The sequence below is a fragment of the Notolabrus celidotus genome, chromosome 5 (genome assembly GCF_009762535.1).
Source record: "Notolabrus celidotus isolate fNotCel1 chromosome 5, fNotCel1.pri, whole genome shotgun sequence".
Taxonomy (NCBI): domain Eukaryota; kingdom Metazoa; phylum Chordata; class Actinopteri; order Labriformes; family Labridae; genus Notolabrus; species Notolabrus celidotus.
In genome coordinates, this window is record NC_048276.1 from 6083056 (window position 1) to 6108950 (window position 25895).

General features: G+C 38.9%; 3 protein-coding genes and 1 non-coding gene across 6 annotated transcripts; all 4 read left to right on the forward strand.

Moving 5' to 3' along the window:
* The first annotated feature begins 1091 nt into the window (after positions 1-1091).
* On the forward strand, positions 1092-10567 carry LOC117812996 (protein NipSnap homolog 2-like). Of its 2 annotated transcripts, none has more exons than XR_004631306.1 (10): positions 1092-1262; positions 2379-2506; positions 2621-2666; positions 2769-2863; positions 4024-4094; positions 5866-6006; positions 6106-6137; positions 6629-6750; positions 7021-7104; positions 9210-10567. XR_004631306.1 is itself a non-coding variant. In XM_034684013.1 (10 exons), exons 1-10 carry the CDS (start codon positions 1171-1173, stop codon positions 9272-9274), a joined length of 849 nt encoding a protein of 282 aa, XP_034539904.1. In that variant the 5' UTR covers positions 1094-1170; the 3' UTR covers positions 9275-10567. The 2 variants fall into 2 exon arrangements, 1 of the variants encoding a protein (XP_034539904.1); XM_034684013.1 differs by having other exon boundaries at positions 1094-1262; positions 6629-6723.
* A 1402-nt stretch (positions 10568-11969) lies between these two features.
* On the forward strand, positions 11970-20861 carry cct6a (chaperonin containing TCP1, subunit 6A (zeta 1)). The gene is made up of 13 exons (XM_034683416.1): positions 11970-12224; positions 13463-13526; positions 15448-15582; positions 15720-15893; positions 16179-16282; positions 16390-16660; positions 17137-17219; positions 18964-19060; positions 19217-19364; positions 19789-19922; positions 20083-20185; positions 20335-20407; positions 20499-20861. The coding sequence occupies exons 1-13, from the start codon at positions 12088-12090 to the stop codon at positions 20569-20571; spliced, it is 1596 nt and encodes a 531-aa protein (XP_034539307.1). The 5' UTR covers positions 11970-12087; the 3' UTR covers positions 20572-20861.
* LOC117813442 lies at positions 16910-17044 on the forward strand. Its single transcript, XR_004631415.1, has one exon. It is a non-coding gene; the product is annotated as a small nucleolar RNA SNORA22 (small nucleolar RNA).
* Positions 20862-22243: 1382 nt separating the features above from the next.
* sumf2 (sulfatase modifying factor 2) lies at positions 22244-25677 on the forward strand. 2 transcript variants are annotated; one of them, XM_034683688.1, is made up of 9 exons: positions 22244-22461; positions 22552-22702; positions 22793-22907; positions 23494-23538; positions 23632-23782; positions 24363-24418; positions 24789-24873; positions 25102-25243; positions 25337-25677. In XM_034683688.1, exons 1-9 carry the CDS (start codon positions 22401-22403, stop codon positions 25437-25439), a joined length of 909 nt encoding a protein of 302 aa, XP_034539579.1. In that variant the 5' UTR covers positions 22244-22400; the 3' UTR covers positions 25440-25677. The 2 variants fall into 2 exon arrangements, with proteins under 2 accessions (XP_034539579.1, XP_034539577.1); XM_034683686.1 differs by having other exon boundaries at positions 22246-22461; positions 22555-22702.
* The last annotated feature ends 218 nt before the right edge of the window (positions 25678-25895 follow it).

The window sequence follows — 25895 nt, forward strand, 5'->3', positions numbered from 1 at the left end:
ATGGAACAGATCTGAAAAGCACCTAGTGCTTCCAGCATATAAGGCCTCAAAATCACTAGCTGGACTCTTCTCTTCTGTTGTCCCTAAATGGTGGAATGAATTGGCCAACTCCATTCGTCAACTCCAGTCCCTTCTTTCAAAAGACAGCTAAAGACCCAACTCTTAAGGAAGCAGTATGCACTTGGCTAGACTGTTCTCTACTGTTGTCCCCAGTGGCAGATCATGTCCTCCAGCTACAGTTGACTCTCACTGTCCTGCTCTACTCTGGGAATCTGTGTTCAGCTCCTTAGTGACCCAGCACTTGGTACTTTGGTCATTATTGTGGTGAGGTTAATTGTTGATGAGGATAATGGAAGGTCTTAAAGGGTTTGGTTGCTTCATTGTAGATGCTCCTTATTTTATTATTAAAAAAAAATATCCTTATTTACTTTTGTGCATTGCCTTCACACTGCTTGGCAGTACCTGCACCCAAATGGACTTGAAGCACTTTGTTTCTCTTACTGATCTTGTTTCCTCTTGTCTAGATCTTTGCTTGTGTTGTTCATGTTCTTGTATGTACGTCGCTTTGCATAAAAGCATCTGCTAAATGACATTGTAACATTGTAAGATGGAACATTATTATTTTTACTATTTCCATTATTTTTTTAAATAACTATTATCTGAATTATTGCTTTAATATATATGTATCTTATTTAATTATTTATGTATCTGTATATTTCTTGTATATTAATCTGATCTTCTACCTTATTTTTAACTTTTCTTTCCACTATTACTTATTTTATAAATTTTACTGTATTGTCTTTATTTTATTTTTAAGCATTTTATATATAATCATGCCTTTTCTAATTTTACCATTGCTGTTGTTATCTGTCTGTTATTCTGTGAAGCTCTTTGGGCTGCAGGTTCTTATATATGTAAGGTGTTATATCAATAAAGTTGAGTTGAGAACATGAAACTTTCTGCTATACTTTATTCACCACATAAAATACAATATTATGCATGCACACTGACATTTGTTCCCCTTGTTTACAACCATACAACTTAATGACAGTTCATCCAGGTACATCAGGTGAACCTGGGGTTGTTAAGTCAGCTCCATGGGGAACGAGTTGGACTGCCGCAGCCCGCAACTTCTCACACCCTCCAACTGACAGCAGGCTCAGGGGAAAGATGGCGGCTCGAGTCCTTCAGAGAGCTGGAACAGGCCTGAAACTAAGGAAACACGGGCTGCAGGGGCATGGACAAGTCTCTGTGGTAGTAAGGTTAGACTTTAGAGAGTTTAATGTGTTGGTGTGGATGCAGAAGAAGTGCTTTGAAGTGTATTTGGCTCCTGAGGAGTTTGTACAATGACAAAGTGCATATGCTAAGTGCTAAGGCTAACACAGGGACGCATGATACCTGCGTACTCAAAGTCTAGACTTGCTAACTTTCTGCTAATGCTCGTTATCACCCTGCAGGATAACACGGCTGTGTGGTGTGAGTTGTAACCAAAAGTATTATTTTTACAAGTTAGTGCGTGCAGTTGCAGTCTTAGTGTGCAGAAATAACAACAACTCTGCATGAGTTTCTCAAAGTTGTAAACTTAAAGCAACTCCAAGGTCAGAATGCAGCCAATCAGACCTTGTTTTGATGAGTGTTTACACCGTGCCTGTGATCAGCAGGTGTGTGTCTGAAAGCTAACTATAAGGTCAAAGTGTGATCTATATTTGGAGATGCACTGAACTCACTTTGAATGATCAGAATTAGAAATAAAAGTTGTGTTTATCTGATGAAAACAACAACATCCACATATAATGGATTGCTTTTTGACACTTATAAATTAAGCTTATTAAAGAAAACAAAGCACTTGTGTAGGTAGTCGTCTTATGAGTCCCTGTGAACTAATCCTCTGCTTATGTGCAGTATGCTCAGCAGCTTATAGGAGTCACTGCTGCTGGCCTCCTGAGTGTGTGTGTCTATAATGCATTGATTGTTTACTCTGTGAAGGTCTCCAGTTTGCTGCAGGTGTCATTGGCTGACTGGTACACACTGCCACCTCGTGCATTTAAAATGACCTAGGTTTTTTTCTTCCAGAGGCATAAGAGGAGCCAGTTTTAATTATAGCTGGAACTGAACACCTTTGCTGCAGATTTCAGGCCATCAAGCCAACAGCACTCACACCAGAGCAGATACAACTTGATAATAGACCAGTTTAAATGTCTAATTGAGCTTTCTTGCAGGTCGGAGCAGGTCACAAGTGTGAAACCACAGTTAAATTAGAGGACAGGCTGCATAACTGGATCTGCACTTGTTGGTGCAGTTTTCTGTCATTGTGAGGATGATGTGTTGTCATTGTTTCTCAGACTAATACCCGATCCATGTGCTTTGATTTACAACAGGAGCCTCTCAGCTTTCCGGGAAGACAGCTGGTTCAAATCTCTCTTTGTCCGAAAGGTTGACCCCCGAAAAGATGCTCACTCTCACCTCCTCGCCAAGAAGGAAGACAATAATCTCTACAAAATACAGTGTATGTGTTGTTTGTGACTTTCTGTGACGTTCCTGATTCTGCTTTGTTTTGCTTTATGACAGATATTTCTTTAATTTTCATCCTTGATTCATGTTGTGATCTCTTTCTTTTCAGTTCACAATGTCAAGCCTGAGTGCCTCGATGATTATAATGAACTCTGGTAAGAAGTACTTTTTGATTCACTGCTTTAGTGCACTTTTCAAATGTCAACCCTCCTCTTACATATTTCTCTTTGTGTTGGGCGTATGGTTTGTCTCTTCAGTGAGGACGTCTTGCCTTCCATTCACGCTGACCCTGAATACCCCTGTGAGCTTGTGGGTACCTGGAACACGTGGTACGGAGAACAGGATCAGGCAGGTGAGGACGTCAGTGACGCTCAGTCTGTAAAGGTTACTGTGCACATGTGCAGGTGATATACCTGCTTGTGAAGAGCATGTGGTCTAAAATTAGAACTTCAACACAGACAATTAAAAACATCATAACAGCACAGAAAGATAGCAGTGCCTCAGAGATATTCTGTAACGTGTGTTATCAGCGTAGCAATAATGTGAAGCGTCCTAGCGTGTCAGAGAATCACGGGCGTTAAAGATTTGTAGTTTCTGTTTACTCTTTGTGATTGTAAACGGGAAATCTTTGAGCTTTGAAATGCTGATGTTCAAGATGTCAAACAATTTGACAATTTCAGACACTTCATGATTCCATAATGTCTGTTTTGTCATTTAGAATTAACCTATAATGATGTAGAAAATAAAATCGACGACTTCCAGCAAAGACACGTCACTTTTTATTGATTTATTTACTTTTTGAACACTTTATTTATATATTTTCTTTTATAACAGCACAGTAGTATTGACAACAAATGGCCCTAAATAAGTGTTCACAACTTTAAACAAATTACACAAGATAAAAAATGAAGAATACAAATAAATAAGTTACATTTAAATTGATTTAAAAAAACCAAACATATTTCAGCTGTAAGGTAATAACAAGGTATGTAAATGACTTGCATACGATGGAAAGAAGAGCAAGAAAACACAGCTTAGATGGGAAACAGGGACAGTGACATTTACATTACAAGATTAGCACATCACACAGACACTTTTTCATGTGAAGTTTTGTTACACTGGCAGATTTCAGCAATGATTGTTTGATTAAATTGCTGTTTTTGTTCCTCAGCTAAACTCATAATACCAGCATTATCCTGTACCGTAGCTAGGTTTTTGGTAGTATTCACTTTCATGTGGATGCTATTACATGTAATGTAGCAGCTGGGTTTGATTTAATTCATTCAAAACACTTCATATAAATAAATCATTGCAGCCATTTTTAATTAACTCGAGCATATTTGAGTCAGAGTCTAACTTTTACCAGATGTTGGTGTGGTGGGAAGTTGATGTTATTTTGGAATATCTGGTGAAGAAAGATTTATAATTGAACTACAGTTTTTAAAAAGAAAGAAACACTGAGATAAACTCAAGAGCTGCATTCTTTTTGATTTCCTGCTTCTTCTATTCTAGTTCACCTGTGGAGATATCGGGGAGGATACCCAGCTCTCACTGAAGTCATGAACAAACTCAGGAGTAATAAGGTAACTGTTTGGTTTATCATCAGTTTGGGAAAAATGTTCCTACAGACTTTCTTCAAACTCAAGGATTCACTGAATTATCTTGAACTGTGATTTATCAGCTGTTAGATCAGATTGTTACTTTGCTGCTCTTATGATCATAGACTTAATTTGTTTTTCTCACATTCTTATTCACATATTATACTCAATTGAGTGGTCATGGAATAATTGGACACCCTCATCTAGAAACATGTACCCCATTATCCATACCAACATACATCTGCCTGCACAGACATGCACAAGCACAGGCACGTCCACACAAGTGCACACATATACATGCCCGCAGAAACACACAAGCATACATTAGGGCTGTCAACGAATATTCTAAATTCGAATATATATTTGAATATTAAAAAAAAACAGAGATTCGATTGTGAAAATTTATATTTCGACTGTGGAAAAAAAACACATCAGCAGCTGCTTTGCGAGAGTGCACACTGCCTGACAGGTCAGGTACAGGTCACAGGAGTCACACATGCACAGCGTGAAGCAGACGGCAGAGAGAAATCCTTCCGTCCCCGGATCCTCAGTGCGCTCTGAACGCGTCTTTTCCTCCGCTGGGAACATAGTGAATAAAAAGAGATCGGGCCTCTTCACATGTGGACTGTCTTCTTCACATGTGGACTGTCTTCTTCACATGTGGACTGTCTCGTGTTTTTTGTTTTTGACAAATAACCTGTCTGGCCTAAGACCCTACATTAACAGTGGACTAAAAGAGCCCAACAATCAGTGACACTAGGATAAAATGCAGTTTTTCCTCTTTTTTTTATACAAGCGCCAAGAATGTAAGTGGACAACTTTTTCGTTTTTAACTTCAATTAATGTTAATAATATTTGCTTCAATCACTGAATGAAGCCTGCCTATATTAGGGACAAGAGTCAGGACCTTTAATTGTTTGCACAAGTCTTGTTCAGCACTCACTCAGCGCTTTACGCACAGAGAGGGGGGCGAGCGAGCGAGAGGTCAACAGTCTTAAAAGTGTTTCAGTATAGACCATTAGGTCCTTTACTTGTTTTGTAAGTGTTGGTATGTTTTAGGCATGTTATATCTTAAATAAAAATACATATACAAGTAGTTATGTCTCCTTGTATCAGTTTGTCCACCTGTTATTGACATAATGCGCAAATATAGATATTCGAATGGTTCAAACCAATGAGATTTTTTTAGAGCGAATATTCGAACGTCATTTTGGAGCAATTTTGACAGCCCTAGCATACACACATATACATCTACACGGGCGCACACATGGACCCACATGTCAATATACACACCAACAACACAAAATTGACCAAACACAATTGGAAAGGAGGCCGCTATACACAAACTTCTGCAGAGTCAACACAACGTCATGAGAAGACAAACAAAATGTTACAGCACGCAGTCTCTTACTGTTAATGATGCAATACACTTTGCTGCTCTTATGTCAGAACTTTCTTTACCAAATGTTGATGTTTCACTATAAAAAAGTCCGGATCGATTATTGGAGCCAGTCTTGCTTTATCCTTGATGTGTATTTGTTTTAAATGACAGAAGTTTGATACTTTATTTGCTTCCTTTTTAGGTTAACAGTAAATATTGTCCATTTCTTATAAGAAGAGTTTATTCTGTAGTGTCTGAAATGTTAATTTGCCTACATAGTCTGATATTTCTTGATGTGCTGCTGATCTCGCTGATGTTATTGTCTTGATCTGGCCTGCTAACTGAGACCTGAGTTGCTGTTTGTCCCTTCTGTAGAAGTTTCTGGACTACAGGAACGAGAGGGGGAAGATGCTGCTTTCTCGCAGGAACCAGCTGCTGCTGGAGTTCAGTTTCTGGGGTGAACCCGGCCCTCGTGAAGGACCCAACATCTACGAGCTCCGATCATACCAGCTAAGGGTAATTATTTCACCATACTCCTAGTCTCATGCAAGAACATTCTTCTCTGCTGCTGTGGTCTCATTCTTCTCATCTCTCCTCTTCACTCTCTGGTTTCAGCCTGGGACGATGATCGAGTGGGGAAATTACTGGTAAAGCAAAACTCTTAATCTGTCTCCTGTTTTTAGTTTCCACATTAACAGTCAGTTAGTTTGATCCACTTTGATAATCAGTCTGAGACACTCACCATATTTTGTTACATCCTCAAATGTCCCTTCATCATGTGTAAAACACTTCCTCACTGAAATGTGATTTTATTGGTTTTACAGACTGTAGCAGATGAATATGAGTAAACGGTACTTATTGGCTACACAATCTTTGCATGACTCCAAAGCATGACTGGATCTGTTACATATCATTCATGAATCTGAAGCATAGTTCCCTTTACCCTGCATTTGATATGTAGCATGTACATATGTGATTGTTTATGTAATTATAAAACATGATGGTGTTTAATTGGTAACATCAGATTGTATGTTTTATGTAATTCATTATTGGGATGACGGTGAATGCCAGTGGTAACCCCCTTTGATAACGAGCTGTTTGACTTGTTGTTTGGTGACATGACTCTTCTGCTCTGCAGGGCACGTGCGATTGAGATCCGTCAGCAGAACCAGGAGGCAGTGGGCGGCTTTTTCTCACAGATTGGAAGTCTGTACACCGTTCACCATTTATGGGGTATGCAGTGTTTCCAGGTCAAGTGAGGTGTGCTGCATTGTATTTGGAGAACAATACAGACAAAGGAATATTCACTTGTAGGGGACATAAATGTGCTTTAAGTAACTACAGCATCATTATGTCCCCATGACACGTTCTCATACTTTAAGGACGTAAAGTGGAAACATCTTATCTGATATGTGCAAATAGAAATGAGTCAGAATGAAGCCCTTTGTTATTCTAATGGTGACATGAGGTAAGGTTTTGTTGATGTAGATAAAAGTTGTACAAAATGTGAGTTTCTGTTTTTTATTTCAGCTTACAAAGATCTCCAGTCCAGAGAAAACATCAGAAATGCAGCGTGGGCGCGTGAAGGCTGGGACGAGGTTGTTTATTATACTGGTAAGACGTTTCTCTATCCTTACAGTTCTCATAGCGCTGAACCATTTCATCATACCTCCTCTTTCAGTGGATTGTGTTATGGTGGTGATATAACTGAAACAGCCAGTAAACGGGAAGTTTAAGTATGTGACCTATGTACGGAGGGTATACAGCTGACAACAATAAAGCTTTAAAAAGTTTTATTGCAAGAAACTCAACTCGACTCATTTTTATTGATATAACATCTTTCATACATTCAAGCATACAGCACAAAGTGCTTCACAAAAAGAGAGAGACAGAGAGACAGGAAATAACAGCAATAGGTTAAATAATATAAGGATAAAACAGATAGAGGAAAGTGATATGAAATAAAATCAAAATAAAATAAATAAAATAAAATTGGAGAAATATCAGAAATATAAAATAAAATTGTTACAATAAAATCAATAAAAATGAAATCAGATAAATACCAGGATAATAAATTAAAATCATTACAATAAAATAAAATAATCAGAAAAATGAAATCATTATAATAAAATCATATAAATACCAGAAAAATAAAACAAGATAGAATAAAATGAAAAATTGAAATGATTCTAAAACAACGGTAATAATGATTATAATGCAGTCCAGGGCTAAAAAGATATTACTCCTACTATTATAAACTAGATGGAGGGGGAATTCTTTAAGACCTCACCCAGGCGTATGTATTTATTTGCATAATAAGGGGTGTTGGCGGTCAGTTGACTGACAGATTGGCATGATGTCGCTGTTTTGCCTTGCCTGTTAAAAGGTTGATTTGAATTTAAGTTGTCAGTATTTCCAACATGATGCCGGCTCTTGTCGGTCTTAATAACGCCTCTCCAGAAACCAATGTCACTGAGACATATTTTATACAGTCGGTGGAGCACTGAGTAACATTATGTCATACTTCACAATGCCACTTATTAACTGGACTTACTTACTTTTCTAGCTGTACATGAATGTACATACTTAGTATGCCAAATGAGTTTTGAAATAGATCAATAACATGGGTTTCTACTGTTTTAATGTGTGTAAACAGCAGGCAAAATGGCATGAGGGGTAATAAAGAGATTATTCCACAATGAAAACTGCAGCAGGATGTTTCGCTACTTAGTTAACATTTTGTTTTAACTCTTCTTTAAGGTCAATTGTCCTTTGCTTAGTAATGAAATAAGCAATAGAATAACTTATGGATGATATTTTCAGCTGAAGATTCTAAAGCAGGGGTGTCAATCACACGGCCCGCGGGCCAAAATCGGCCCGCCAGGGATTCCAATCCAGCCCGCAGATGACTTCCAAAAGTGAATTATTACAGAGAAGAACTTAACTGCAATTTTTCAAGAAAAGTAACAGCTATTACAGATTTGTCCTCTATGGGTCGCATACATTCACGTTGCTGACGGAGCACACCTGAATGCCGCTCCGGGACTTTTTTTTTTCCCCCAAAAAGAATATTTGCAGTTTGTATAATCCGGTGGAAATTCGTAGACTTCTTAGAGCACTTCAAGATCCAATCAACACTAAAGTTATCTTATATGTAAACTTGAAAAAGCAGGAGCAGTGGATCCACTATTTTCGAAAAAAGGAGCCACATATCGTGTGCATGCTTACCATACATGTGCGTACGTCATAGGTGTGCTCCGTCACTAATAGCACTAGCACTACACCCCTGCATACAACACTGTCCAGCAAGCACACTGTTCATGCTGGAGCTGGGGGGGTCCATAATAGTCAACATACAACAGCTGTTTATGTAAAAAGATAGATCGTTAGACATTTTTAGATTGTACTTTTTTGCACTAAAACAAAGGGAAACATTTTGAGTTTTTGTTATTTATAGGGTTATTATGATGCTATGATTTTACTGATCCGGCCCACTTTAGATCAAATTGGGCTGTATGTGGCCCCTGAACTGAAATGAGTTTGACACCCCTGTTCTAAAGTATTGTAGGAACACCCATTTTAATCCTAAATGAATATTGATAAAGACACTAGGTTTTGGATGACAACTTGCATTATTTAATCATGTTAAAGTGGCATCCTTTGATTTCCTTTGAATGAATCCTGCCTGTATCTCACTGTGTTTCTGTCCCGTCCCACAGTCCCTCTCATTCAGCACATGGAATCCAGAGTAATGATCCCCATGAAGACTTCACCCTTGAAGTAACCCCAAACAACCAGCAGGGGGAGCTGCTCAGTAACCACTGCACCTCATCACACTGATCTGTAGAGAGTGTAACCAGCTGGAGTGCGCACTGCCTGGGATATCTGCATCACGGCGACATGTTGAAGTTGTTTTTCTTTCATTTGTTAGTTTCTTACTTCTGTTTTCTGTGTGGGCTTAAAACGTCTTATTTCAGCAGGTTGTAGCAACCACTGTGTTACTGATCCATGAACACATCTAATGTAGACAAATCTAACTCTACATGCTCGTTCTTTTGGCTGTCTATCATTTTAAAGGTTGGATTTAAAAACTGGTATTTTTTTATCTTTATGATATAGAACTGTCAACAGTGTTTGTTGAGATACAAGGAAAAGATGTGAGTTTAAAGGTTAACATTTATAGTGCTGATCACATGGTCCAAACATGTCTCACTGTCTTTTCATAAAGTGTTACAAAAGAAAATCTAACACGACACAAAGCCCTTCTTGCACTAGCACTTATAACAGGTTTTAAAGCAGCATCTGTGTCCAGTATCTTGTAGCGAACAGTCTCCTGAGCAGTTCATCAATGTGAGCTTTATGAATGTTAAATGTAAAGGGGTGTTGGTCAGTTTTCAAAGAGGAGGAAGTTGTTTACAAATCAGTGTTGTCAACTTAGTCAAAAGTACACCATTTATACACTCCTCCAGAAAAAAGTTACTGAATGTTTACATGGTTTTAATCCAGTCCACTGATTCTGCTGAGTAATATGTGTCAGAATCAGCTGTGTGGATGAAAGTAGTCTTAATGACATTATCATGAGGACGCACAAAAAGCAAGAATTGACCGAGAACTGTCTTTCTATCCCATTTTGTTTCTCCTTTGTTAAACTGACCACGCCTCCAGATTTGTCTCTGTCACACTTCAGTCTGTCCCCGGTGTGGGTTTGGGGTAACGTGTAAAAGGAAATATTAGAAGCTACTTTTAATTTCAGCACAATGAATCAGTAGAATGCTGTACACAGACTTGTTCTGACATCCCTGTATCGAGCAAATCATGCCAGCCGATGATTGTGTGCGTTAACTGAGATTAATGGGTTTTTAATGGTCAGATTGTAGATATTACAAGTACGCTTACTGACCCAGCCTTGGAGGTGGCGGTCAGTCCTGTATCTGTAAATGAAGTGTGGTATCCTAACCTGCATTAATCAACACATTAGCAGGAGATGATTAATATCACAATGTCGTAAATGCAAATTGCAGTGCTTTAATACATTAGTTGTACATATTGAATTAAACTTCTGATGCAAATGGTTAAACAAGGCTTGGATTTCTTTTATCTTCATTTTTTTTATTCAAAACTGGTGATTTTAAATAGAGCAAGTCCATAATGCTGTTTTTTAATTGTTCATAACTATTCACAGAATAAAAGTCTCCAACATGCTCATTTATTTTGCAGGATTTCAGGCTAAAGTGAGAGCTTTAAGTAAAGCTGCAGCAATAGTTTTATCAAGAAGAAAGCATTGGGGTCATATCAGAGACACTAAACAACATTCAGTAAACACACCATGGCCTCAAAAGCACCCTCCATGGCCTGTTCAACATAGGAGCTCCATGTCCATATCAGGAAACCCCAAAATTACATAAATCAGCCAATGGGCTGCAAATTAGGGTGTGACTGGTGCTGCGTTCAATGGGCGTTGGAGATCTCATTGCCGCATGACGAATAGATTTTAATGGCCGAAAATGTGCACACATCTGATGAATTTTACTTCTGTTTTTCTTATTCTTGACTAAGGAGACAGGAGAAAAATATCCTCACAGAAATTAGAAAACTTTGTACTTTACATCATATAAATATGAACAGTTTTCAATAATAGGTTCTTAAAAATAGTTCAGTTTTCTGTCTTAAGATGTGGTGTGAATATTGTGAATGAATAGTGTGTATAAATATTATTGAAAGGTGCATTTTGCCTTCCAAGAACCAAGTGGAAGCATCAGAAATCTTGAAATATCTCTCAACTACTGGATAACAGTTTGCTAATTAGTAAAATTAATTACAGAAGGGACGACTGGCGTGTTATGACTTATTTGCTTATATGAGTGTCTACTAGTGTTTGTGATGGGGACTTCAACCATTTATTTCTTCATAGCTTATTCTGTCTTCTGTACATACTTTTGTTATCATTATTTTCGTTTCATTTTTCTCATGAATTACTTCTTCTATTAATATTATTTGATATTCTTAATTATTGTGTATAGGAGCAACTTTAATTACCTAATTTCCCCCCGGGATAAATGAAGTATTTCTGGAATATGCATAGTGTGGAGGAATGACTTGACATAAAATTATCATTAATTCACAAGGTTGCATTTATTGTGTGCCTTGCTAGCTGGAGGACGTCTAGAAAATAGTCATTTGCATCCAAATTACCTGGGGAGATAAACATTATTTAAAAAATGCGATCACTTTTCACCTTGGTCTTAAACATTGTTGCTTTCAGGAGTTAGATGGTAATTTTTTCGTGATAAATTGTTTATTGGTTGTTTTACAGTGGCTTTGACATTGCAAAACAGCATAAGTGATGGTTCAGCCATGTCACAATTATTAATCATGAAGACATTGATAATAAACTAAGAAAGGTAAATTAGAAAGGAGTTAGAAGTTTTGAAAGCAGTTTGTCCGAGCCTAGACAGGTACATAAACGCACCACGAGACCACGTGTTGGAGCTTTCTGGAACCCGACTTTCCTTTCGAGAGCGCACGAGCCCTCGCAGTGCGGATCCAGCCCGGCTTTACTTTTTACTTCTTTCACTCCGCTGGTTCTGTTACCTCGCCATGGCCGCCGTCAAAGCTCTGAACCCGAAGGCAGAGGTGGCCCGGGCCCAGGCCGCGCTGGCGGTGAACATCAGCGCCGCTCGGGGTCTCCAGGACGTGCTGAGGAGTAACCTGGGACCGAAAGGGACCATGAAGATGTGAGTCCAGGTCTTTGTGCAGCACGCGCGCTAAGCTAACGCTGCTAACAAGCTAACGCTAGCTTAAGACTGTGCGCACAGGAAGCATCAAAGTATCTGTTTAACATCTAAATATGCATTAATTTAAACACAGGAACACATCCTTAGTGTTCTGTTGTTCCCTACCCCTTCATTAAGAGTTTTATTAAGAGTCAGGCCTTCACATGCTAGAGGGAAAACGGATTTCCCGGCACACGTTGTCCTGCCCAGTCATCGTCACGACCGTTTGACAACCGAGCTAATATTAGCGGATTAAGCTAACGGTTCATGCTTCAACATCTTAATAATGTTCACTAAAGAGCAAATAAAGACTTTATTATGATAACATGACTCTATTTGAAGCTGGCATACGCAGGGTTATTTGAGGAAGTAAAGCTCACAGTTTCTGTTTATGATTTTAAGTGTTGTTAAGTTGATTTTAGACTAAAAGGAGAGTTGCAAAGGGGTGGAATATTTCCATGGGAGGTTAAGCTGGGAATTTAGGAAATATTCCAAATTGGAAATTATGGGAATTTAATGGAAAGGTATCATATCCCAGCACAAGTATCTGTTTTGTTATGAGCAGACATCCATCCAAAATAATACAGTTCAAACAGATTTATTTGTAAGCAGAACTTTATCAAGTGTTAAATATTTTATTGAACAATCAATTCTGTCATTGAAGAACAAAAACATGAATGTTGAGTTAAATATTACTCATCCCCTCTGACCCAATCCATTCAAAAATTAACAACAATGCAATCCCAATAAAGTCCCATTCAAAATGCAAATAAAAAAGCATCTTTCCTCAAGCTTCTCAAGCCTAGCCTCTGCATTTTAGCTAAACCCTTTCAGGCTCTTCCTGGGTCTCATCAAAATCCTCCATGTCCACTTCCTCAACATCCAACTCTGACTCTTCCTCTTCAGTGTCACAGTCCAGCCTTGTTGAGGATGGCTCTGCATAGATATTCAACTGCACTTGCGTGAAATCTGCTTGTTTTAGTCAGGATTATGCTAAAATATATTTTCCCCACTTATACTTAAGTTCCCTATTAAGAGCCAACTTTCAATTTAGTAAATTCCTGGTTTATTCTCATGGAAAGTTTCCAACTTTGAAATTTCCCAGAATTTTGCAACCCTAACTAAAAGTAATCAATTTATTAAGGCAGATTGGAAACAAATCTTAGACAACACTTCATATCTGAACTTCTCCTCTGCAGGCTGGTGTCCGGTGCAGGAGACATAAAGCTGACCAAAGATGGCAATGTCTTGTTACATGAAATGGTAAGACAGTGTTCAGCATTATAACTGTATCTGTCTTTTGTTGTCACTGACTCTACTCCTTTCTTTGTTTCTGTAATACATCCCTTGTTGTTAGAGGGGCCACACCCTCCTGTCTATGGATGCAGTTTTAGTGAAGAGGAATATGTGAAATACAATGTTTATCATAGAGCGTTAAGGTGTCACATGTATGATACACTATCTCCATGTTATAAAATGAGGATTGCAACCAAATTTTCCTTGAACTGAGTAATATATTTGATTTGATTAGTTTTTTCATAAGTCAGGCCTCACATGCCAATCCAGTATGTCACCTGAAGTAAATGAATATGCATGAAAGGGACACCCCAGATGAGCTTCCTAAAGCTTTTGGAACATAAAACAAATGATAACAAGTAAAAAAACATCCCACAAAATGCAACAAATTGGACAACAAACAACACAATAGTCCCTAAACAGCAGTGTACAGCGCCATAAGGCACCTCCGGATCCAAAAAGAAAATGACAGATCAGGAGCCTTCGAGCTTAAACTCAGTTCAGGCCCGAGCACGCATTTATTTGGATAAATAAGGGTCGGTGTGTCAACAAAACATCCTCCTATCTCTTTTTGTTTTTGTCTATCTGCACAGCGAACACCCATGGTCGGCCTCTGTGGCTCTCCCTGGTCTTAACGTCTGTGCTACAGTGACTCTGATCTTTTTCCTCTGCATTAGGAGAGCTGTCGTCTCTGCTACATGTATTCAGATGATCAGAACACTTTTTCTTCCTTAAGAATTTCATTTCTTTCTTTTTTTTTTTCTTTTCTTTATACTTTATTTCTCAAACATAATTTAAGGATACAGGATACAGAACAGCTCTGTTGCACATTATTATTATTTTTTTCAATTTTCTTTTTATTTAAGTTCAAGATAGCTTTATACAGCACATTCTCAAATTATCACTTTTTTTCACAAGAAAAACAAAAACAAAGAGGACAGACAAAATTACAACAAACAAAGAAAACACAACAGTCCATGTGTAGCAGTGAACTAAGGGAGTTACAGTACAGATGTAGATTTACCTGAAATCCGTTCTATGGGGGTTAATGAACTCAATCCATCCTTTCCAACATTTCTGTTGCACATTATTAACCGAAGTCATGGAAAGAAAAGAGTAAAAACTCAAAGTAAGAAGATAAAATAAGATCAATAAATGTTAAATAATGATAGTAATAAAAACAATTCAAATTCATTTAAAGGAAGTAGCTACAGTTGCATGTCATGAAGCATTTTATTTCAAATGTATTGTTCTTATTGAGTCAAGATTTAAAGTGATAACAAGAACAACCAAAACTGACTTTAAGTTTTAGACTCTCAACCTGAAAAATATTGAAAGAAACATTTAGTACTAATTAGAAAGAGGTCCACAGAAGAAGAGGCAGCACATTTGACCTCAGTTAACAAGCTGGGTTGATTCAGTCTTCAAGCATAAAATCAGTTCAGGCCTGAGCATGCAGGGTCAACATGTAATGATATTCCAACTATCTACATACCTGGGCCACAGTATACCTTGATGGACATGAGTACACAATGTAACATCAGTTATTCATATAATGACAACAACTGCTTCTTAAAGACTGTAAAAGAAAGGGACTATTTTATGTTCGTCATCAAGCCTATTCCATATCTGTGTTCCTCTGCACACAACACTAAGGCTGGTACATTAAAGCCTTTGTATGTGTCTGAAGTGCTGAGTATTGACATCAATCAAGTGCTGTTAGCCAGCTTCAGTACCTGGACTTATTTACTGTAGATTTTGAACCTGTCGTCCCAGAAAGATGATCAAATGACGGCCCAAATAAAACATGTTCTAAAAATAAACAGGGTGATAAATCCATTGTGGAAAAAATCTCCTAAATATAATTTCTGTTTTTGTTTCTCCAAAGCAAATTCAGCACCCAACAGCGTCACTCATCGCTAAGGTTGCAACGGCACAGGATGACATCACAGGAGACGGGACCACCTCCAACGTGCTCATCATCGGTGAACTGCTGAAGCAGGCTGACCTCTATGTGTCAGAGGTAAAAGAGTGAACTGTCATTTAAAGCTCTACAGTCATAGGCCATTAGCCGATTTGGTTTTTCCCCTCTGTTCTTAAAACATGCCTCTGACCAGTACTTATTTTTCTTTCATAACTCTTCTAATTTTTTCTCTGCAGGGTCTTCATCCCAGAATCGTTGCTGAGGGCTTCGAGGCAGCAAAGGAGAAAGCCCTGGCTGCCTTGGAGGAGTTGAAAGTGACTCGTGAAATGGACAGAGAGACCCTCATCAACGTAGCACGTACCTCCCTCAGGACCAAGGTCCACGCAGAGCTGGCAGACCTGCTCACAGAGGTGAGACGAGGGAATGAAGGGGGGGTGATGTAGGGCACCATACAGGGATTGTTGTCTGTGCTTTACTCTGAATGGACTTGTGCATCAGTTCTTGCACTAAAATGGGGGAATAGTGTCTCTAATGAGCTACCATAGCTGCAGGATATCAGGATTAATGACTCACAGCACCATGCATGGAGGTTAGACAGGTGGTGCTGGTTGCAGATAGTTTGGGGTGGAGAGTGTCAGGTTTTGTGGTGTATGAATGCCTCCTCTCATTACTGTTGTTGTGATGTTTGTCCTCAGGCTGTGGTTGATGCTGTGCTCGCCATCGCTAAACCCAACGAGTCCATCGACCTGTACATGGTTGAAATCATGGAGATGAAGCATAAGACCGACTGCGACACACAGTGAGTCCTTAAAACAACTGGAGGATGTTAATTCCCTCACTGATAGTGGTGCAGTGATGTGTCGTAGTCCCAGAGGAGTTATGTTTGCATTCATTCGTCTTCCTCAGACTGATCAGAGGGTTGGTGTTGGACCACGGTGCTCGTCACCCAGACATGAAGAAGAGGGTGGAGGACGCCTACGTGCTCACCTGCAACGTCTCCTTGGAGTACGAAAAGACGGAGGTCAACTCTGGCTTCTTCTACAAGAGTGCGGGGGAGAGGGAAAAGCTGGTGGCTGCAGAGAGGAAGTTCATCGAGGATCGCGTTCAGAAGATCATCGCCTTGAAAAACCAAGTGTGTCCCGACGGAGAGAAGGGCTTCGTTGTCATTAACCAGAAGGTATGCTACAGCTCGTGTACTTCAAAGTGTCTGTATTTATTTGATGTTGTTTAAAGATTACTGTTGAATATAATATAAGAGACATAAACTGGCTTTACAACATCCACCAGTGAAATGAAATAAACATAAATAATTCATCTTACCTGTTCTTAAATTAGATTTCTGTCAATGAAATAAAACATCGTACTGTTACTTGTATGTTTCTAAACATCTATAAGTAAAAACTTGAGGCTCCATCGATCCTCCTCAGTGCACAGTGAACACCTGAGGATGCTGACGTAGCTCTCCTTGGTCTTTCCTCTGTGCCACAATAAGTCTGATCTGTACCTCTGCATTTGGAGAGCTCACTCCTCCCCAACATGTATTCAACATATCAGAACAGTGTGACAACGTCTGAACGTGACGAGTCAGAGGGGAATATTTTTTTATCCTCATGATGATGGTAATGAATAACTCGTGTTTTCTGTGTCCTGCAGGGTGTCGACCCATTCTCCCTGGACGCCCTCGCCAAGGAAGGTATTGTGGCCTTGCGCCGGGCAAAGAGAAGGAACATGGAGAGGTGAGAAAGGAACACAGTCCCTGTTACAGATATCAGAGGTTTATTCTGTTGCTGGTTCCACTGAATGAAGCCTTACTTTGACACACTTTGAAAAATCCTCTTCTATTACTTACCTCAAAAACTTCACTCGGTAAAAGGTATAACCGTTTACTTCAACAAAAATAAAACAGACAAGGAAAGGTCTCTATTTTCTAAGTTTACATTAAAAAAAAGTATCAGTCTAAGAGGTCAATAAACTGTGGCTCCACTCTCTGCCACCTCGTTAATTCAGAAACTTCTCCTCTCCGGAGCTCATAGCACCTTCAAAAAGAGGGTCAGGGTTACTGAAAGCAATGATTAAGCCACCCATCCAACAGTGACATTCTACATGGAACAAACCCAAATACATTTAAATGTTCAAAGCCACTTTGCATATAGGATTATGAACTTCAACTTAAACATCTGCAAATACTGCTATATCTTCCTTAGTCCCTATAAAATGAACCGACCATGTAAGTCACCATTTTACACATGAACTAAAATTATTACAGACATGAATTAGATTTCGGCTCCTTCACTGTAAAATGAAGAAAACATATATTACTATTTAATATGAGCACTGGTGTAATGTTAGGATATACATAATTATTTGTAAGAATTAAAGATATGTGAAGCCAAAGGGTAAAAAATAGATTTGAATCTTGTGTCAAAGAATCTGAGGGTTTAAAACATCAAAGTACGACCTTATTCCAGCTACAGTTTGCAGATATACTGATTTATTCATACGCCAATGAGAAGTGCTGATGGTTCTAAAAATTAGTAAACATCACATCATCCCGGACAACATGACATTTGTAGTGAATGTTGCCGCAGGGAGTCTGTCGAGCAGAAGCAGAGCAGTCAGTTATTTGGATGGACCAAATCTGTCAAATAAGGGTCGGTGCATCAACAAAACATCCTCCTATCTCTTTTTGTTTTTGTCTATCTGCACAGCGAACACCCATGGTCGGCCTCTGTGGCTCTCCCTGGTCTTAACGTCTGTGCTACAGTGACTCTGATCTTTTTCCTCTGCATTAGGAGAGCTGTCGTCTCTGCTACATGTATTCAGCTGATCAGAACAATCCTTTTCTTCCTTAAGAATTTCATTTCTTTCTTTCTTTTATTTTCTTTATACTTTATTTCTCAATCATGATTTAAGGACACAGGATATAGCTCTGTTGCTCATTATTAACCGAAATCATGGAAAGAAAAGAGTGAAAACTCAAAGTAAGACGATAAAATAAGATCAATAAATGTTAAATAATGATAGTGATAAAAACATTCAAATTAATTAAAAAGAAGTAGCTGCAATTGCATGTCATGAAGCATTTTATTTCAAACGTATTGTTCTTATTGAGTCAAGATTATGGTACACACTTCAGGTATCTAGTCATTTTTGTCTCTTCACTTTGAGTCTTATAGAAACCACGCCTGCACCAATATTTAAAGTGTTAACAAGAACAGCAGAAACTGACTTTAAGTTTTAAACTCTCAACCTGAAAGTTATTGAAAGAAACATTTGGCACCAATTAGAAAGAGGTCCACAGGAGAAGAGGCAACACATTTGACCTCAGTTAACAAGCTGGGCTGATTCAACGGCATCATGACAGCGACACTCGCATGAAACTATCTCACTACAGCTGCTGCTGTAATGAGCTGCTTCACAATTTTCTAAAAGTTTAAAATCACATCATAAAACTGGACTGTTGTGTTTCTCTGTCGGCAGGCTCACTCTTGCTTGCGGTGGCATTGCCATGAATTCAGTCGATGACCTCACACCTGAGTGCTTGGGATATGCTGGCCTGGTTTACGAATACACACTGGTACGTAAATTAACCATTTACATGTTTTTTAGTGCATTCATTATTTTTATTTTGAGACACCATCACATCTTGATTTTTTTCTCCACATGTCCGTGCCTTAATGTGTTTGAGACGTAAAGGCTGAGTTGTAACCTGTTTCATTGATTCTGTCTGCAGGGAGAGGAGAAGTTCACATTCATCGAGAAGTGTGGAAACCCTCGCTCAGTTACCCTGCTGGTGAAGGGACCCAACAAACACACCCTCACACAGATCAAAGATGCTGTAAGGGATGGGCTGAGGGCGGTGAAGAATGCAATTGAAGATGGTGAGAGTCTAAAGAGCTGGATGTGTGTTTTATGTCGACTGAGTTTGTTCAGTAATTCCTGAGGTGTGGTAGAAATCTTGATATTTTTAGGATTCTTTCTTCACTATTTTTTCCACCAACTCTTACTGATTGAGAGACTTAGATCTACAGCTCATTCTTTGTAAAATGAATCTAGTGTCCTTTGCACAGCGAACACCCATGGTCGGCCTCTGTGGCTCTCCCTGGTCTTAACGTCTGTGCTACAGTGACTCTGATCTTTTTCCTCTGCATTAGGAGAGCTGTCGTCTCTGCTACATGTATTCAGTTGATCAGAACAAACTCCATGACCTTCTTCCATGCACTCTCTGTCATGGATTAATTGTTCCTGCCTTTAGGGGTTTGTTTTCTGAGGATCTTCATTGAGTGCTCACTTTTGTCTCTCCAGGTTGTGTGGTGTCAGGCGGTGGAGCGTTGGAGGTCGCTGTTGCTGACGCTTTGGTGAAACACAAGCCGAATGTAAAAGGCAGAGCTCAGCTGGGAGTCCAGGCATTTGCAGATGCTCTCCTCATCATCCCTAAGGTGAGAAGTTTTTCCTGAACTCTGATGACTTTGTGTTTTTATGGATAATCTAGTGCTTCTTGTATCGTCACGTTTGTCCTAAGAGATGAAATGTGGAAAAAGTATTCGTCTGGAGCAGCACTACTGCCTGAACTGACTTTTATTTCATCTCCCTTTGTAGGTTTTGGCCCACAACTCCGGCTATGACCCACAGGAGACCCTGCTAAAGCTGCAGACAGAGTACAAAGAGTCTGGTCAGCTAGTAGGAGTAGACCTCAGCACAGGTCAGAACCTATTTATGGAATACAGCTTGTTTCAAGGCGTCTCCTTTTAATTGTTCCACTCCCTCCTTCTATACAAATACACACCCTCTTCTCTTTTACTGCATCTCTATCATTACCTTGTTTTTAACATTCATTCTCTTGGTGTGCAGGGGAGCCCATGGTGGCAGGAGAAGCAGGTGTTTGGGACAACTACAGCGTTAAGAAGCAGCTTCTCCATTCATGGTGAGATCACGCATTCCTTAGATCATAAGATCACATCAACATTTGAAATAACTGTAATGAATCATGTCTAATCGTACGTTGTCTTTTACAGCACGGTGATTGCGAGCAACATCTTGTTGGTGGATGAGATCATGCGAGCTGGAATGTCTTCTCTAAAAGGTTAAATGTGTGTACTGAAGAAGCTGTTATCATACATCGCGGGAATAGTGACAGTTCAGTCGTTGCCCCACTTGGAACTTTGAAGCACCCCAGTCTGATGGACAACCCTCTGTAGACACCAAGGCATCCATCGCAGCGTCTGTCAGAAATCATTGTTCTGCTAGTCACGTTTATTTTTTCATGGATTTGTCAATGTCTCCCTCTGATTGGTTTATTTATGAGATTTTGTTAAAAGCACTGACCTCAGACACTCAGTTTTGTTTCTACCCATTAAAGGTTTTTTCAGCTCCTGAAAGAGTTTGTGTTTTGTCTGTGATGTGATCTGGATTTTATTAAACCGCTTCAGAGAGAGGTTCTTGGTACACAGCTTCAAACATACTCTGATCTGCTGGTCAGAGACTTTGAAACATGTCTGAACTGAACTATTCAAACACAATTGTTTAACTTAACTTTGCTACATTAAAACACATTTTTCTTTCATAGATCTTGAGCTTTTACATTTTCTGCCACTTCCACACAAATTAAAAACATAGGCAGACTGTAGTCAAACTAAAATATGTATTAACTGGACTGATCAGGATTATTGCAGTAACTAAAGGATTACAAATTGTGCTGCAACAAGTGAAACTGCTAATGTTAGGTGGTGGTTAACCTCAACATCTAAATGCTTCTTATACAAAAGCACACTGGTGAAGGAACTCCACTGTTTAACATTTAAAAAAAACTAGTATTGTCTTAAACTTAGTCAAAGAGGTGAATAACAAAATTATTCTATTGCTAAATGCATCAAAAATGAAAACTAGGGTTTTTTGTTTTATGTGATATCCAGAGAATAAAATAGTGATGATTTGCTGATATGAATTTACAAAACATGGGCACTCTACGTCTTATTTTAGCTTCCAAATGAGTGAGTAAAGGACGTTTACTGTTTAAAGCTGCTGTGAGGAACTTTTGTTTTGTATCGATTCTGGCGCCCCCTTGTGGACAAAGCGATACCTCTTATCTCTTGTCCTATACATGCAAAAGTAGTGTTTTCAACAAAAGCCTCATCCTGTTGTCTTCAACAGTCTTTAACAGGCAATGTGATTATTTTCCATGAAAACAGTCAAATAAAGGCTGTTTCTGAAGCGAGATGTCCATCATCTGGTCTGACACCTACCCCCTCAGGGCGGTTTCAGGCATTAAAAATGACAACAGAGAAGGTATCAGTGTTGCTGCTGATGGTCTTGTTTGCTATTGAAGGTCATAAAGAGGCATCAGTATCATTTTCAGTCTGTTTCTCAGCCAGTTCAAAACTCCTCACAGGGCCTTTAAGTACATTGTTTGTTAAAGTCGTATGATTAAGATAATTGAGTAATTGAGTTAAACGTGGCTTTTTAATAGTTTGTTCGGATCTAAATGTGACAAATAAGGAAGTAGGTCAGCTATAATTACTAAATCGTTTTTAAGTGGCTCATTATTGTACATCTCAGATGCTTTTAACTGTCTCTAACACTTCCGGTATTTTTTCTTCGTTCGCATGTTTCATGGAGGTAATTTGGGACTTAAATTCTGAGAGTTCAACCCCACAGATATTTGTATTTTAATAGTTTATCCTGAAGATTTTTGTTTGTGTTATATTTAGTTAAACTGATCAGAGGAAAACTAGTTTCGAAAGTTTCGATAAAGCGGAACTGTTTAAAAATTACGGAACCTATTAACGGTTGAACCGTTTCCGTTCCGTCAGTGAAATCTGTCCGATATGCTAACATGCCATCACTAGTGCACAAAAGAAGTTTGGTAAAAAGATAACTTAACTCTGTGATATAAATCTAATGTTAGGTTGATATTAAAAATGACTGTTATAAAAATGATATCCTGGATGATATCTGCCACGTGTTTCCTGGTTGTGACGGGTGAGAGCTTTTTTTAAATTTTAATAATAAAACAAAGATAAAATGTGTTGATATCTTATCCAAATCACCGAGTTTGTTATCCACAAACAGCAGCAGCGGAGGAGATGGTGATCATACCTGGAGGTCAGATGTTAATGGGAACCAATGCAGCTGATGGGAGAGAAGGAGAATCTCCCACTAAGGAAGTCGAACTTCAGGATTTTAGAATAGACAGATACCCTGTCACAAATACAGATTTCAGGTATTTAAACAAACATAACCTGATTCTATTGTTTGATTATCAGTCAAATTGAATACTGTATAATAAAGACATGGCTTTCCCTCCCTACAGAGACTTTGTGAGAGCACAGAAGTATAAAACTGAAGCTGAGACGTTTGGGTGGAGCTTTGTTTTTCAAGACTTTGTGTCAGAGGAGCTGAAGAGCAAAGTCACGCAAAGGATTGAGGTACTGAGGTTTCAAATCAAGAATCAGAACAATTGATCGATGTTAGTTGGACAATAGGTCAAAAATGAGGCTGACTGATAATTGTAGGTGTGACTGCTCTATTGTGGTCAACACTGTCACCACCTCGCTTAATGTGTTCAGGGAGGAGGACAGTATTATGCAACACTGATGATGAGTTAACCACTCATAATTAGATTAAGCCTTTAAGAATTCAGATGATTTGATGTTTGAAGCTTCAAATATGTGCTGCTGCCCTGTGTTATATAAATAGATGGGAAGGAATCAGATGCACAAGTCAAAACATTTACTATGAGTTGATATGATCCAGTTATACAGTAATAATAAATGATATATTCATAGCTTTAAAGGTACTTTTGCTTCATCAGATCAGATGTATTTTGATTCGAACATTTGGAATATTACCTCTTTAAAATTTGAGTGTATGACCGTAAATTGTGACACTGTTTCTGAACTTATTTTGATTAATTAATAATTGAAAATATGCGCAAATTCAACAGACACACTTAAATTGAAGCTTATATTTGTAAAGCTGTGAGTAACTGGGACTCTAACTTTCTTCTACAAGTCTGCTCCTTGGTGGTTGCCTATAGAACGGGTGTTTTGGAGACAGGTAAGGTCATGCTTTTTACTTTTCAACAGCTCTTGCACGTACCAAGCATGCTTTACTGATTGCATCTTTCTCCTTTGACCCTCTGCTGTTCAGCCTGCAGGACCAGGTTCAGGCATTAAGGAGCGCCTGGACTTCCCGGTGGTTCAGGTGAGCTGGAACGACGCTCAGGCTTACTGCCAGTGGAAGGGGAAGAGACTGCCCTCTGAGGAGGAGTGGGAGTGGGCTGCACGTGGGGGGCTGCAAGGTACACAATGGATACACTGAAAGCATAAAACACAGACTGTTTGATGTTCCATTGTAAAAGTTTCTCTTTATTTTGACAGTTTGTTTGCACTTAACCTTAAAGCCTCAAGGAGAGCTTTCAGTATGTGTGACTTTTTGAGTCTCCTGTGCAGACACGTTTTTGCTCATTTGTCCTGAACATGCATAAGTAGTGTTTTCTGATGAACTATCTCATCTTCCTTTTTTAAACAATGATATAACCAATGATACCATGCATCACTCTTTGAAAATCTTTGATGTTGAAAATGTGGGAAAAAAAGGCTATTTTGGCAAATTTGTTAATCAGCTTGTCAGACTTCTACCTGGAGATAAAGGTAACACACATTAAACATAATGTTCTGTATATTATCTTCTTTCTAGCATCAGTATAAATCTCAGGCGGTTTCATAACCAGCTAAAAACTCCCCACTGGAGCTTTAAATGAAATCCATTGTGCAGAGTCAGACCTGAGTCAGAGGGACACAGTTTGAATCATCACCTTGCTCAATAACTGACAAGATCATATTTTAACATTCAACTCTTTCCTGCCTATTGTGTTACAGGAAGAACCTATCCATGGGGGAACAAGTTCCAGGCCAACAGATCCAACCTGTGGCAGGTTGGCTTGCTAACATGATTGATGATGTATTTAACACCCGCGTTGTCAGTAGAAACCTAGAGATTCAGGATATGTTGATCCTTTTTTAAACTGACATTAACATGATAGACTTTCCCTCTAATTTCTGACTGAGTGCAAAAGTCATATAATGTTAGGAGACCTTCCTTCCTATAAGGTTTGTGTGTCAGCTTGACTAAGTCACTGTTCTACATATTTGTAGAAATACACAGCTTTAAGACACGTTAGTCATGATACTAGGTTTAAAATCATTGAACTAAAACAGACATGCTGTCAGTTTCACATGAAAGACACTTTAACTGTTGAAACACATGCTTTGTATTCGATTGGTGTTCTTTTCTTCATGTTTCAGGGCTCATTTCCAGACGGGGACACTGCTGAGGACGGACACCACGGCGTCTCTTCTGTCACAGCGTTTCCTCCTCAGAACAGTTATGGTAAATATCACTTAGTCAAAGCTCAAATAAAACAATCAAAATGATCTGTGATAAGAAGAAGAAGATGATGAAGATGAAGATGCTGAATTATAACAAAGTTTTGGTGATTTTAGTAACAGTGTTTTATCTGAAGGCAGTAGACAGAAGAGGATTTGGAGGTCATCTAAATGAGATCATAGTAATAGTGAGATACTGTGATTAAAATCTGAATGTTGATTCTTCCTGCAGGACTTTACGACATGATGGGAAACACATGGGAATGGACATCCACAACCTTTCGAGGTGCGCAGCCGATGTACGTGCTGCGTGGTTCCTCCTGGATCGACACAGTGGACGGCTCAGCCAATCACAAGGCACGAGTAACAACCAGGTGTGTAGTTGAAAAATATGAAGAGTGTATATTTAGACTTTGAGTTAAAGTGTGTCAGTCCTCACTGACTGATTGATGTTCTTTGTCCTCCAGGATGGGAAACACTCCTGACTCTGCGTCTGATAACCTGGGGTTCAGGTGTGCTGCCAGCGACACAGAGAAGAAGAAGAAGAAGAAAGACAGAACTGATCTGTAACAAACTCTTTTTGGAGGACATTGTTGATCTTTGATCTGAACATGATTCAGATGTTGATGATGGATCTGATTACTTTCATGATGATGAAGAAGAAGAAGGGATAACAAAGGAAGCAATGAGAGAAGAAGAGTGTAGAAACAAAATGTTTATCTCCTGTGGAGATCTTTTTTTTTTATGAATTTGATAAAGAATAAAAACAAACATATTAACATCAAGGAATAAAATATCAAAGAAAGAAGCAGTCCAGTGTCTCTTTTAAACCTCTGAACACAAACTGAAACAATGAAAGTCTCATTCCAACAGCTCTACCGGAATGATTCAAGTGGTTTGTTGGGACTCTTCATGGATTTATCTTGTTGAAAAGAAGAAACAGGACACTGTCAGACTGTCAGCATTGGTATTCTTCCATCTCCTCAGAGCGATCTACTTTTTGTTCAGCGTGTTTATGTGACCGGG